General features: G+C 38.7%; 1 protein-coding gene and 1 non-coding gene across 3 annotated transcripts in view; both read left to right on the forward strand.

The window, feature by feature from the left end:
• LOC139936152 (tyrosine-protein kinase TXK-like) overlaps nt 1-14,991 on the forward strand; it is a 34,533-nt gene that overhangs the window by 4,983 nt on the left and 14,559 nt on the right. For both annotated transcript variants that reach the window (XM_071930896.1, XM_071930897.1), the window contains exons 2-7: nt 283-402; nt 2,614-3,317; nt 8,407-8,502; nt 8,929-9,010; nt 10,947-11,110; nt 12,800-13,006. In XM_071930896.1, coding sequence (XP_071786997.1) covers nt 3,171-3,317; nt 8,407-8,502; nt 8,929-9,010; nt 10,947-11,110; nt 12,800-13,006 — 696 coding nt within the window. In that variant the 5' untranslated portion in view covers nt 283-402; nt 2,614-3,170. The remainder of the gene's footprint in view (nt 1-282; nt 403-2,613; nt 3,318-8,406; nt 8,503-8,928; nt 9,011-10,946; nt 11,111-12,799; nt 13,007-14,991) is intronic.
• Trnan-auu (transfer RNA asparagine (anticodon AUU)) lies at nt 14,200-14,272 on the forward strand. The gene has a single exon. It is a non-coding gene; the product is annotated as a tRNA-Asn (tRNA).

Genomic DNA, 14,991 nt, shown 5'->3' on the forward strand with positions numbered 1-14,991 from the left:
ATACATGTACTAAAGATGATGCTACAGTCAAGTCTTTATTTTTAAATGCCTTTTCTCTTTTTTTGAGAACGAGGAGTGCCTAGTTTTGTAAATTTTTGTCTGGTGTCGGGAAATGTCTGAAGTGCATGTGGAAATCAAGTCGTGATAAGGCATGTAACTCTTCACCACTAAATCAGCTTATTATCCTGGTTTCTGCCTCAACGTACAAATCTAATGTGCCTATCACTGATGAATGTTTGTTCAGGAAATATTATTGTTTCATTTTGTCTTTTATATCTGCAGATGTTTCCATGTATTTGTACTTCCTACATGCAATAAATTAAGATGAGAGACTAATGAAGCTGAGAAAGACTCTGCCTGTGGTTAATGACAATAAATGTTGGAATCAGTGCACATGAACAGGTAATAAATACTGGGTTTTGTACTAGAAGTGAATCAAAGTGCACATTATTTGTACACAACTAGGCCTGGGGGAATTATTCAAATATCAGGTTAATGGCGAATAGGTTTTCCTATTCGTAACCGCGAATGCCTTTTTTTTCTTAACCGGGTATCCACAATGGGCGCGAATACCTAACAAACCGGATAGTTCTGTAATTACAACCGAGTAACCGGATATTCTTTAATATCCGAATATCCGTGGACGTCGAGCGACAACTGATATGAATGTTTTGTCTGGATCCTTATGAAACTTCTATTAAGACAGCATAAAACAGCATAAATTAAGTATTTAACTATGCTCACCTCCGTGAAAAGTTAAAACAATGACATTTCTGACGTAATTTGTTCAAAGATTACACAGGTTTTCCTTCACGTAGAGTCAATCACGATCAAAAGAAAATGCAAATCGCCATCTTAAAATTAGATCTTTTTTTTTTTTTTTTAATAGCGCCCTCTAGCGGCGAAAAAACTATTCGAATATCCGGTTAATTTCGGATAGTTGGCCAGCGGTATCCGAATAACAAAATTTCACTATTCGCCCAGCACTATACACAACTACTGTTTACAACTGATGGGTAACTGTTTTGTATAGAGTGCGTTCGATTAGCTTCCCTGTGTCGAACCCGTGGTGCTCATTCGGGTGGAGCCCCTGACTAGAGCTAATTGAACGACGCCATGGCTTGGGCCAGCCCCAAGTGACCCCCGTTCCACAAGCAGGGCACTTCGGGCTGACCGGGGTGAGCCCATGGAATGACGCCAAAGCTTTTCAAATGTACCGGGGGGCAGACCGGGGTTTATCAAATGCACCCATACACTTCATATTGTACACATAATTATCGTTTACAGCTACAGTGTTTACAAATAACTATTATAAATTTTGCATTGTATTGTAAACCAAAAGTCAAACTATGTCTACAGTGTTTCTTTGATTGATCATTTGTTTATTACTAATAAAGGACATTTATCTTTTGCGCACCCACCCCTATGAATCTACTCTACTGCGCATTACAATAAGTGCAAAAAATGCACAGTGAGTAAAATACAAATTAAACTTAGAAAGTATCAATTGTAAACAAATGGGTGACTGGTCAAAGAGTGAGATTATTCCATAGTTTAGATGATCTTCCCAACAAGGGAACTTAGCAAAGCTCCCCTAAGGGGAAATCAATTTAATTCAATTCAAGTACAGGTTTATTTCCATACTGTACTTCCATAAGTTTGATGCAAAGCAAAATATTTAATTAAATATTTAACATAAATTTATGTAAACACCAAGCTGTCAACAGTCAATCTTTCTCATAATACAAACATTGGTTTAACGTCCATGGTTATGAACATTGGTTTGACATGGTTTGACGTCCATGGTTATGAACATTGGTTTGACATGGTTTAACGTCCATGGTTATGAACATTGGTGTAACGTCCATGGTTTTGAACATTGGTTTGACATGGTTTGACGTCCATGGTTTTGAACATTGGTTTGACATGGTTTGACGTCCATGGTTATGAACATTGGTGTAACGTCCATGGTTATGAACATTGGTTTAACGTCCATGGTTATGAACTGCACAAATAATCATTGAATTGTACAGTAATGAAACAAAAAGACTTATTTTAGTCATCAGTCAAATCAGCGGTTAGCTTTGCTGGATTCAAAACCACAACCTTGTGTTAGCACAATTGTAACTACATTGTGTACATGTAGCTGCTAACTGCTATACAGACATGTACTTAACACTCATCTGTTTACATCATGCCCTACTTACAACTATAATTGTTATATAAACTTTACTTTTGAAAATTGGCTTTTCAAAGAACTGTACATTGAAGACTACAGTAGCTACATATATGTGGCTGTGTACTCTAACTGTTTAATAAAACCTCCCATTGGGCACACAAAAAACACAACTCCTCTCATTTATTACTAGGATAGCCCTTTATACAGGCTACACAGTGGGTACGTAAACAAACTATTTATAACGTCATAGGCCTTCTATGTTCAAGTACAATGTTCACTGTGTGATGTGTTCGTACAATTTTTATAAACGTCACATTGTACTCCCACGTAGTTTCCAGTCATTTACAGCTGAAGTGTCTACAATGTACGTAATAGAAAAATGTATACACACTTCATGCATGAGACCAATTCTATGAATTTGATTCTTTTATCAGGGCTGGCTGGTTGAAAAGCAGCAGGTACTGTGTGTAGCAACTTCCTGGTTGGCTAAACTGTTTACTCTACATGAACCGGTATACCGTCCACACAAAGAGCTCTATGGTCTACAGTAGTATGCACTAGTACGTAGTTGTTTCGTCTCCCTCTCATGCACAGGAACTCTAAACAGATTGACAGCAGAAAAATCAAGAGTGTTTGCCACGAGTGAAGGAGAGCTACTGTGTTAGCGGTGTACTTGTTGCACACTGTGTAGATGCTGAGAAAGGGAACACAGGCAATCCACTGAAGCCACCGCATGAATAATGGAGCATGGTTTATCACACACAACAAATCTACATTGTTTTTACTGTAGACTTGCACACTGATCACTGACAGTAGTAGTAAAAACCCTGCACACATCTAATGTCCATACAAGCACCCGAACATGTGTAGTATCTTTCAGATTCCAGTCCCCGAAAGATATTCCAGCTAAAACAGTCCCGACAGAAACTGTGATTATAACTAAGAGCCATTTGAAGTACTAAAACACTGGACGGACTCACTCTCTGAAACCATGGCGGATGACATTGAAGGGATTATTCGTATTGGATTTATGCTGAAACGCTCACAGAACAAACGGAAATTGGCCCCGGTGAACTACAAGTCCAGGGTCTTCATCCTCACACAGAATGAACTGATTTACTTTGAAGGAACGTTAGAGGTTTGTGTTTTAATTTTATTGAAACATTTTTTGCTCATTGAAGGTAAGATCGCTTCGTGACCCTGTAACCAGTAACTTTCCCAGGAAGTTTACCGAAACGCTGACCAATCAGATAAAACAATAGGTGTTAAATTTGCAGCAGTTCTCGTTGCTGGCCTCTGCTCTAGAATGGCAGAGGACAGGGTTCGAATCCCACCCAAGTAATGCGTTTTGGGTTTACTAGAGTTTGATCTTGAACCTGCAACCACCACGATGGTCGGTACCAGATTTTGTAACACCCATACATGGTATTAGATTACCTTCCAGTTTCCCCGATGAATTAACCAAATAGTATTTCACAAAAACAAGAGCTGGTACCAGATTATGTATTACCCATACATGATATCCAATTTCCACATGGATTAAACAAATTTGTTGATACAAATTTATCATCCGGATCACAGAATTGCATCACAAGCTTTTAAGAACTTTCCAGTTACACAAGTTTACTTTTAACAGGTACTGGCATTAGGATCATACCAGACCTGTTGCTGTACATGAATTATCACCCTGTTATTGCATGCGTACATGCCCCCACCTTAGATTTGATGTGGCCAGCGTGCGTGTGCATTACAGTAACTTGGTGAGAGTTCATAATTCCATGTACAAGGCCTACCACGCGCCTGCTATGATCATGCCAGTGTCCCAGGGAGTTCTTTTTGCCTGAGATTTGGTCCCCCAAAGGGATATTAGCATGGGCTGAGGAGGACGATTCGAAGGAGGGCGCTATCAGAAATAGTTTGTGCACAGTTCACAATATGGGGGCACTGAATCTCCGGCGCGACAGAATCTCCTGCAGCAGCGGCAGTTCCCCTGTAACTGCACCTGCATGACGTGAATTACTTAGTAACAATGCACTTGTGCATGGATAATATGAACTTGAACTTGATCTTGATCTGAATCTACTTTAACATAATCTACGAAACCAATAAGATATCAATAAAAACCACAAGGGGCAACTGACATGGAAAATTTTAAAATGATTTTGGGGGTTGAACAAAGAATTGACTAGAGTGGGATTCGAACCAACTACCCCCCGATTAATGTGCCTGCGCTCTATCAACTGAGCTACATGTATTGTAGCCCTATATTGGCTGTGTCCCTATTTTGTCACTCTTTGTTTAGGAGTGCCAGTCAGAAGCCATACAACTGTAAACTGCCGTGTAGCCAGGGATCACACCCAAATTACGGTACAACCTGGGAAGCGGCAGCCAAGGGATCACCTTAAGGGGATGTGACTTTTTGTTTCAGATATCAATAGGCTATAAACCACAATAAGACACGCACATGTACAATAAGAAGAGCATTGTGTACAATGTATGCATGTTTGCTTTCAAAAACGTATTGTACATGTTGAACTGAGCCAGAGGTGGTAAAAGTTCAAGTTGAAAGTCAAAGTCAAATTCACCCAGTCTGCAAACTGACAAGTAGAATGCAACACTGCAGGGTTCTACCCAGGATTTTTAAAACCTGGAGAGCATTCAGTTTGGGGATATTTAGCCTTCAAGCATACTGAATAGAAATGAGGTCATCGGAATGTTTGTTCTACTTGGCCAGTGCTTATAAAACTTTATTCTAAATAATTATTTTTATTGTGTGAATTTTATCTAAAGTTGAAAATAATAAATAGTAATAAAAAAAATTAAGAATATTTATAAGGCACCAAAATGCACCAAATGTACTCGAGGCGCACAAGAGGGGAAACCACACACAGCAAAGGAAAATAGGACATAGAAAAATTACATTACATGATTTTTAACTTAAAGACCATGGACAATATTGGTACATGTACATGTAATTGTCAAAGACCAGTCTTCTCACTTGGTGTATCTCAAAATATGCATAAAATAACCAATCTGTGAAAGTTTAAGCTCAATTGGTAGTCGAAGTTGCGAGATAATAATGAAAGAAAAAACTCCCTTGTCACACCAAGTTGTGTGCTTTCAGATGCTTGATTTCAAGACCTGTGAAAACACCGTCATTTTTTTTTTAATGAAAGAATAATACCACACCTGAAAATGAAACTGCAAAAGAATTTTACCAAGCACAGGCAAGACTAAATGGGGAATATTAAAAACAGTAGCCACTGAATCTAAGGGCTTGTTGCTAAGCAATTTTTTATTAATGCTGCAGACCAGAAGAGTTGCTCAGAAGTACTACTGTTTTGTTAATATTTGTGGAGGTTTTAGAGTGGGATTATTGGCCAAATAATCAACATTATACATGTATACAGTGTTTGGTTACACCCCTACTTGTGCTGACACCTGTATGCTATACAACAACCCTGCATTATGTTTCGACACCAGTGTGTGTATCCCTAATTGTAAGCCTAATCATATTAGCTTACATAGATCATGAAGGATCATTGAAACATACAGGGTTGTTGTTGTCAGAACATGATATGGGTGTCAGTGTCAAAGCGAAGATTCTGAGCAGTCACGCAATGTTTTTCTCAATTTCAACAGTATTGCAGGCTTGGTATGTGAAGTTAAAGGAACACGTTGCCTTGGATCGGACGAGTTGGTCTATTTCAAGTGTTTGAAACCGTTTGTTATGAAACGCATCTGGTTAGAAAGATGTTTTAAAAGTAGAATATAATGATCCACACAAGTATCACTCAAAATTGCACGGTTTTCTTTTTACGTCGCGAACTATCACGGTCGGCCATTTATGGGAGTCAACATTTTGACTCCCATAAATGACCGACCGTGTTAGTCGACGAGGTAAAAAGAAAACCACGCAATTTCAAGGCATATTTGTGTAGATCATTGTATGCTACTTTTACAATATCTTTCTAACCATATGCATTTTATAACAAACGGTTACAAACGCTCTTTATAGACCAACTCGACCGATCCAAGGCAACGTGTTCCTTTAATGTGTAAGGTCAAGGACAGATGCATTTCAGTGTGTACACTACATGTGTAGCAGTCATACTCATACACGTACCATGGAGGTACACATACACACTATTAATCCATGGTGGAATTTTTTTCTTCCATACATACATATGTACAACCTCGGACAATTGTTTCAAACTTTACATTGACAAATTTGTACAATCTGGTTACATCTGGTTTTGAAGTAAAAACAATGAACAATTCTTTTGTTTTACTTGGGGTTTTGTGCCTATTATTTGGTTTTTGTCAACACAATGCTGACTTACATACAGGCTTAATTATCAAGAAAGATACATTCATAAATACCTCAGACAGTTTCGCTATTCCTATTGGTGGAGAGCGCGTCACGTGGGTGTGTATAAACCTTTGTTTATGACCGGTAAAAAGTGTTAATTCATGGGCGTGACACGCGACCTTGCACCTGTTTTTATAAGACAGTTTCTTCATTCCTATTGGTCGAGAGCAACGGCTGAAACAGTTGTGCCACATCGACGTGCACAGCATTCCCTTATAAGGAGTTGTTTACCCAAAGGCGGAGGGCTTTACAATTTCATAGCTGGAGGGGTGTTGTGTGGAAAGAAATCATTTAACAACTATAATTTTTGCATTTATTTCACTTTTTGACCAAAAAGTGATGATGTTTTTGACCGAAAACGATATTAATGAATGGGAATCGGTTTTCAACTAGTGGTTTAAACCCGCCGAGGCCTGGTTCTTTATAATTTAACTCGACTTCGTCTCGGTAAAATTATCAAGAACCAGGCCTCGTTGGGATTAAACCACTAGTTGAATACCTCTTCACCACACATTGATTCCCTTAGTAAAAGTCACCTTTGAAAGTTTAAGTGAAATGGGCAAACAGTGGCTACTTATTGAGAAAGCGTCAAACAAACTAGCATGGCAAACAACTCATCCATGTTGAGTGAGATAACAGCGAGTGCCATATGGAAAGGTTTGTGGTAACACCATGTAAGGCCGTGTCCGAATTGCCGAATTTGGCTACAGCTACGGCTAGATCAGCCTGTCTGTCAGTGTTAAAGAATAGCAGACGCTAGCCGTAGCTGTAGCCGTAGTTGCCTATTCGGACACGGCCTAATGATCTCTAATGAGTTGGGGTGGTTCTGAAAAGAACTGTTGGTTTCAACTCGACGTTTCAATCAGTATGCTCTGATCATCTCTCCAGAAGCGGTTAGAGCATACTGATCGAAACGTCGAGTTGAAACCAACAGTTCTTTTTAGAACCACCCCAACTCATTAGAGATACATGTAGTCATTACATGGTGTTACCGCAACCATTTCTGTATCGTATTCCACCATGCAAAGTTTTGGGATGGCGATTTTGGGAGATTCACACTTTCTTTGAATTTATACTTTCTTTTCTGGGTCGTTACCAAAATGAAGCGGTGTTGAGTGGGGGGGGGGGGGTCTTCAAATGTTGTTTTCCTCTTCTCGTCATTGACAGTGTCTCCGATAGATAATTCTCAGGAGGATTGGCACTGTGAACTTGTAACCAGTGAGCTTTCACCAGATTGAAACTAGTGAAACTAAACCATTGTTTTTTTTTTATACAATTTCCAATCCTTTTACTCTGTATAATTAGACTCTTTCCTTGTATTACATGTACATGACAAATATAAGCACGAGGTCACGTGTTTTGTGTGTATTTTCATAGGATTTTACTTCGAACTACATGTATGGAGGAAGGAAACACCTTTTTTCACCATGCATACATAACTCGGGCGAAAAGCCGAATCACCTGCAGTGAAAATGAAAACAATAACTTCGGAAAAACATCCGTTGACTTGTTGTTCAAAATGTTTTGCTGCTGAAACAGAATTTTGTTTAAAACAAGACAATCTGAGTCAAAATGAGATAAGGCAAATTAAAAAATATGGAGACACAGTTAAAAAAAAAAACCATTTTATTTGGACACGCACTATTGATAGGAGTCTACTGTTTGGTTTGGGTGTTGACTGACAAATTTACCCAAACCTAGTGTTGTAGTATCGGTCCGCCATATTTCAAAATGGCGTACATGTATGTACTGGGCACCTTTTAAAAACGGTGTTTCAATTAAAGGCTTCCCAGGTTACAACAGAAACACAAGAAGTACAATGTACAATAATGAATGCTTTTGGTTTTGTTTTCAGAAAAGAGGTAAAGAAAAGAGCAGGATTAATCTGTCTGAAGTGAAAATTGTAGAAGAGGTTGATTTCAACGCTTTGGAGAAACAGTTTGGTATTCAGGTAAGATGGGTACCATGCAAGATAAGATATTTGTACACACGCTACATGTATCCTGGCCATGTCTAGGTCAAGCATGTTTAAAGCACCAGACTCAAGTTTTGACACAGGTTTTTCACAGGTTTGTTATTTTGTGCATATGTTGAGATACACCAAGTGAGAAGACTGTTCTTTGACAACTACCAAAGGTGTCCAGTGTCTTTAAGATGTAAAAACATTCATGTCAAGCAGCACTCATGGCACCATGGATGGAGAAGAAGTTTTTTATTATTTTTAGAATCCATCGTGTTACGCCTTTAATAGTCCTACTTTTCCATAAGGATATGGACATGTGACTGTATTTTGACAATTTTGTATTTTGACAAAACTTGCTTACAATTTTGTATTTTTTAGTCATTCATGGTACGTTAATGTGTTGCTCCCCTGTAGATCTCATACGAAGATTACACGCTGTACTTCTTTGCCTCCTCAAAGAAAGAGCAGAAGGAGTGGTTAAGTGATCTACAAATAGGTAGGAATGGTCTACTGTAGACTCATTGCCAGGGGTTTCCTCTAACTTTTGTTTTCACTCAAAAGCTGGAGGAGTCGACCAATATTTTGGGTTGCAGGCATGTTTTTTTCATTATAACACCCCTTACAAGTATTCTGCCTGCTCATTGGTTTAGAGCGCGTCACATGACATGTCTTAGTTTTGCTAGACGACGGCCGTGTGATGGTGCGTCGGTTTGCCGTGCGCTAGTCCGAAGACGAGCACACGGCGTGCAGTACCCAGACGTCCTTTGCGTATACGAGGATGATAAATTAATAGTCTGTAACCATTTCGGATTGCACGACACTACATGCAGCACAGTAAAAGTTTTTGCAATCTGTAATCGCGTCGTCCGTTGATTGTAGCATTCAGGTCTGTAACGGGTCTGTACAGTATTTAGAAATGTTTGGGGTGTTATAAAACAAATATTGACTGCTTTTACTCGTACAATGGTTAGAACTATGACTCCCTTGGGTGATCCCCGTAGCGTTCTATTTTCCCTCGGTTTCGCCTCGGGAAAATAGAACGCTGCGGGGATCACCTCGGGAGTCATAGTTTTAACCATAGCACTCGAAGCAGTCAATATTTGTATACTAGCCAACATGTACATGTAATAGGGCACACAATGTATTGTGACAAGGAACAAATGTTTACTCCCCCGGTGCACAAGTAAACAAATCCCTCTTGAAGAGCTCGCATGGCGCTGGTTTTACTCGTATTTGGGGACCATTAATGTTCAAACCCTGATTACACTTGCATCACATGTTGCGACTGTCCGCGGCCTGCCAATTTGGAAATAAAAAATGTTTGTGCAGATATTGTGCACCTCTTAAAGGGAGCATTTCAAAAGTCAGGCATTTTCTAGATGCAAAAGAATGTTTCCTTGGGCACCTGTTTGCACCGCCAGAATATTGCACTAGACCGCATCATTTTGCCAATGAGTGGGAGCAATCCTACACTATTGATTATCAGCATTAGTGTTTTGAACATTCCAATTTAATGTTCCGGTAGTCCAACCGAATGGTCCATGTGCATGTGTTGGACAATTAATCCAACTGGCCAATAAGAACGTTCTTACCATTCTGACTATTGACCCCTTGTACGGGCGTCACACGCCGCGACTGATGCCACGCTCACCATGTTGGTGGGCAGTTAGGTTTACGTGTATTAACGCTGCGTCGCCTAAAATGCACACTTCACTGCATAATGCACAGCATAGACTTATATATATAAACGCACAGTGAAATTGCCCACCAGTATGGCGCATTCAAGATTTTTCTGATGATGATGTCAGGTGAAATGGGTCAATAGAACTTTATCATGCTGCCTCCATCTTGGTCATGTTCCTCATATCAAATAACAATAATGTATGCTAATAATCATTTTGCAAATAGGAACCAGACTAGTTTGTTTTTTCAGCCTCGCTTTGGGTGCATTGATTTCAATGAGGAAAATTAACAAGATGGCCGCACCATGACAAAGGTCTATTGAGACGATTCCTTGTGCGCGTGTGGCCTAAATTGCAACAAACCTACAATTTAGGTGTTCATATTTTCAGCAACTTTTTAAAATGTTTCATCAGTGATTCAAAGCTGATGTTGCTTGTATCAAAGGGCAAGGCATTTTGTACTCGGTTAAAGGCACCTCTATAAAGGTTAATCTGAGGTTTCTTATACTTCAACCTTGAGAAAGTCAAGTTCAGAGATAAGCTGTTTTGCCATAAAAAAAAGAGACAAAAGTGTAAGAGGCTGAGGTACATGTACATGTGGGTCATGTTGATATTCAGTGATTCATCTATACACGAGGGAGTGTTGGCTCTGAAAAGAGCCAGTTTGGTCTTGATGTTTAGCACAGTATACTCTGCTCGTCTTCAGGAGAAAAGTGTGTTCGTTGATACAAAGTACTTTTCCATTTGCAGCATGTAAAAATAACGTCTCTCTATTGAACAAATTCCACACCGGTGCCCACAACTGTAAGGCATGGACGTGCTGTGATCAGAAACATGTCGGGGCACCAGGCTGCAAGGACACATTCAAACACAAAATCACACATTCTGCTCCAGTACCGCCGTCTCCGAGAATGGTAAGTACAGATTCAAACCTGTCCATTTGTTAGCCTTTAAAGACACTGGACACTACTGGTTATTGTCAAAGACCAGTCTTCTCACTTGGTGTATCTCAACATATGCATAAAATTACAAGCTCAATTAGTCGTTGAAGTTGCGAGATAATACTGAAAGAAAAAAAAACCTTGACACACGACAGTTGTGTGCTTTCAGATGCTTGATTTCGAGACCTCAAAATCTAATTCTGAGGTTTCGAAATCAGTATGTATTACACTATCAACCTCTCCCCATTTTACTTGTTACCAAGTAAGTTTTTATGCTAATAATTATTAAGAGTAATTACCAATAGTGTCCACTGCCTTTAATACAGTATACAATAAAACATGTAAATTTCATTTCAAAGGGTCACGTTTTTGGGATATCACCAACAAATCTAGAGCGAATACGTCCACGCCGAATGATTAACCCCTAGTAGGAATACACAATCTGAGAGGTGTTACTGACAGTAATGCTTCTTTTGGGGTATAACATTTGGGGGTACAAAGACTTATCTTTTTCCATGAAAGCGCAGTATGAAGTGAAATATTTCGCAAAAAGCTTTAAAAACCTTTCAAAGCTGCTGTATAAATGTAGGTCTCTTACCAAAAGTGTTTATTGCCTTTAATTTTAAAAGTGATTACCAAACTAAAGCTTGGTTCATCTTCCCTGTTCATACTTCCATTCGAATGCGTTAGGAATATTGATGTCACAAATTCGTAACGAATAACTCGCAGCAGTTGAGTTATGCTCAACTCTCTTTGGAATATTGCAGCGAAAACAGTCTAGTTCCCGACAGATTTGCATCGCATTCGCAGGAAGTATGAACAGGGCTTTACACCTTTACTTCAATGCCATGATACTGTTTACTGATGTTGCTGGGACACCGTTTAGCTTTGCGTATGCATCGAGCGCAGGTTTTAACTTGCCTCATCACTGACACTTTTGAAAAGATGCGTAAATATCGTTGGCTAAAGATAGCCTGTGATGCGTAAAATGACTTACACTGGACAAAATGTGCAAATTAGTCTCTAATGCATGTAATAGTTCCCTGCCTCCTTTGTTAACGGTAAGCACAGCCATGAAGGTTGACCCTGGTAAAGATCCTTTGAATATTGAATATATTTATTTGTAAAGCACCAAAATACCTCACAGAAAACTTCATCCTCTACAATACTGGTCATTCTGAAGACCGTAGAAGGCTTCGCTCTGCTTCTGACGTCACACGCTTGGTTGTTCCTCGCTCCTACAAAAAGGCTGGAGACAATCAATTTTTCAATGCAGCTCCTAAGCTCTGGAACCAACTGCCCTGTGGCGTCAGAGAAGCAGTGTCTAGTTCGGTCTTCAAGCGGTCTCTCAAAACGTTTTTGTTGTGTTTCCAACTGAGTGCAACTAGTAGTTTTCTTTTGCTATGTTTTCTTCTTATGTTATTTTGTTTTTTTTCTTATGAGGTGCTGTGTTCATTGTAGAGTGCCATAGAAATTTTTCCTATTATTATTATTATTGTTATTATTATTATTATTATTATTATTATTATTATTATTATTATTATTATTATTATTATTATTATTATTATTATTATTATTATTATTATTATTATTATTATTATTATTATTATTATTATTATTATTATTATTATTATTATTATTATTACTACATCTTTAATTCAGACAACCAACGGAACAGGTAGTCTTCCTCCGCACAGGCAAACTACTCCACCTAATAACGGTCCTCTGGTGCCAAACAGAATAAGGGGTCACCACACCGCCCCGGGTCTAGGCAAGATGAGCCTCCAACATGAACATCATCATAACTCCTCTGGCGAGCGGAAGGTGATCCCACTGCCAAAACTACCCAAACTACCCGAGGTAGTCAAGGTAATTAATATTATTATTTGTTAGACCAAAACAACACAAAATGTACAAAAATATATATGCACAAAATAACATGAAAGCAAACACAAGAAATACACCTAAAAACATCTTAAAAGTGCCAATACAACATTAATACAACTCACCGAGTACAAACCGAATGTAGATTAAAAATGTTCATCAGGGACAAAGAATACTAATTTTGGTTTTACCCAAATGATACTGCTCCGGAATTTCAAAGGTCTTGGGTTCGAATCCCACCGGAGTAATATGCCTACAGGTGAGTTTCTTTACAGAACTCGGGAAAGTACTGAGTATACAGTGCTATTGGTGTATATGGGTAAAACCCAAAATAAGTATTCAAGGTAATTAAAATGATTTCAGATTCGTACCAGACTTCATAAAGCTGTTTAGCAAAAAATACTGCTTAGAAAATATCTTCATTTTGCAAACAATTAAGCGGGGCACCAGTCGCAAGAATGTAAACTTCACAGAATGATGGCTGGTAACCAGTTTCTGCTAAGCGTAAGCAAGGGTTTTTGTGATTAGCATGTGCTTACTACAGGCTTAATGGCATTGAACCCTGGTGTTTCTGATCAGTGTGGGTTCGATTCGGGTATGGACATTTGTGTCCCTTTAAGCAAGACACTTAACCATTACTGCTCCATCACTCGGATTGGACGTAAAGCTGTAGGTCCCATGTGTTTTCTAAACTGAGTAGAAGAAACCAGTTACACAATGCTAGTGTGCTGCAGCACCATGTAAACCCTTACTATTAAGATGTTTTTTTAAGATGCAAATACATGTAGTATAGTTTCACCAAGACAGTTTACTTGTTTTTTTTTCACTGGCTATCTGAAAACGAAAGTTAACAAGACAAAATGACTTTAAATGGAACTCTGTCATGATGCACATGTTCAAGCACGTTCAACTTATCAACAGTATTTACCTTGGTAACAATTTGTTTCCATAATTTCCGTGTTCAGAGGAAGTGTACCTTTGTATAACACTAAGGTAAAGGAAACACACCAGTCACATCCTGGGGTTTTAGTTTACTTTGACCGACGAGACGCAAACAAAATTATGACATACTATTTTTTTAACCACAAGGGATACTGACTGGGTAAGTTTTTAAATGATTTTTGGTTTGAACAAAGATTTGACTAGAGTGGGATTCAAACCAACGACCGCCAATATAGGGCTAGATAGCTCAGTTGGTAGAGCGCCGGTATATTAATCTGGAGATCGTTGGTTCAAATCCCACTCTAGTCAATTCTTTGTTCAACCCCCCAAAACTATTTATACCTGTGAATGTTTAGGAAATGTTTCCGACAAACAAGCATTATCAAGGTTGTCAAAGAAGGGGCTCTGATTTTCGGAGGTCAAATTCAGTTTTGTGATGCACACATTTTTCCACTAGATAGAGTCCTCATGACAGTGGACAAATGATACAGGTCTCTTAGTGTTAAATGCCATTGTACTTGACACCCTTCCAGTGTGAAAATGGTTAACATTTATTGAGACATTTATAAACAAATATCAAACTACATCACATTTAAAACATATGGGCGATTCCATGGTTAGTCGCATTACACTTTTTAGTGTCATTTCTTGATCTTGGTGCTAGTAGTTCTTTGTGAGATATTATTTCCACTAAGTTTATAGACTGATTTGTACTTGACACTCAAGGCTTTGAAGTGATGATATTAAAAATGTTGTGGGCGTTGTACTCTGGATGTTATAGCTTTGTAAAAAGTGGTTAGTCGCATTACACAAAAAGGACATGATAAAAAATACACTTGTCTCAATTCAAAAGTTTCCTCAAACTAAAAAACTTGCAAAGGTTTTACTACATTTAACACACATGTCTTATACATTAGTATCCAACAGGATACTTATAAATAGTCAGCAACTTGAACTTTTAGGTTTACGTGGCAAAACCATGGTTAGTCGCATTACGGTTAGTCGCATTACAGTTTGTCCGGCCACTT

This window comes from Asterias amurensis, chromosome 4 (assembly GCF_032118995.1).
Source record: "Asterias amurensis chromosome 4, ASM3211899v1".
NCBI classification, from domain to species: Eukaryota; Metazoa; Echinodermata; class Asteroidea; order Forcipulatida; family Asteriidae; genus Asterias; species Asterias amurensis.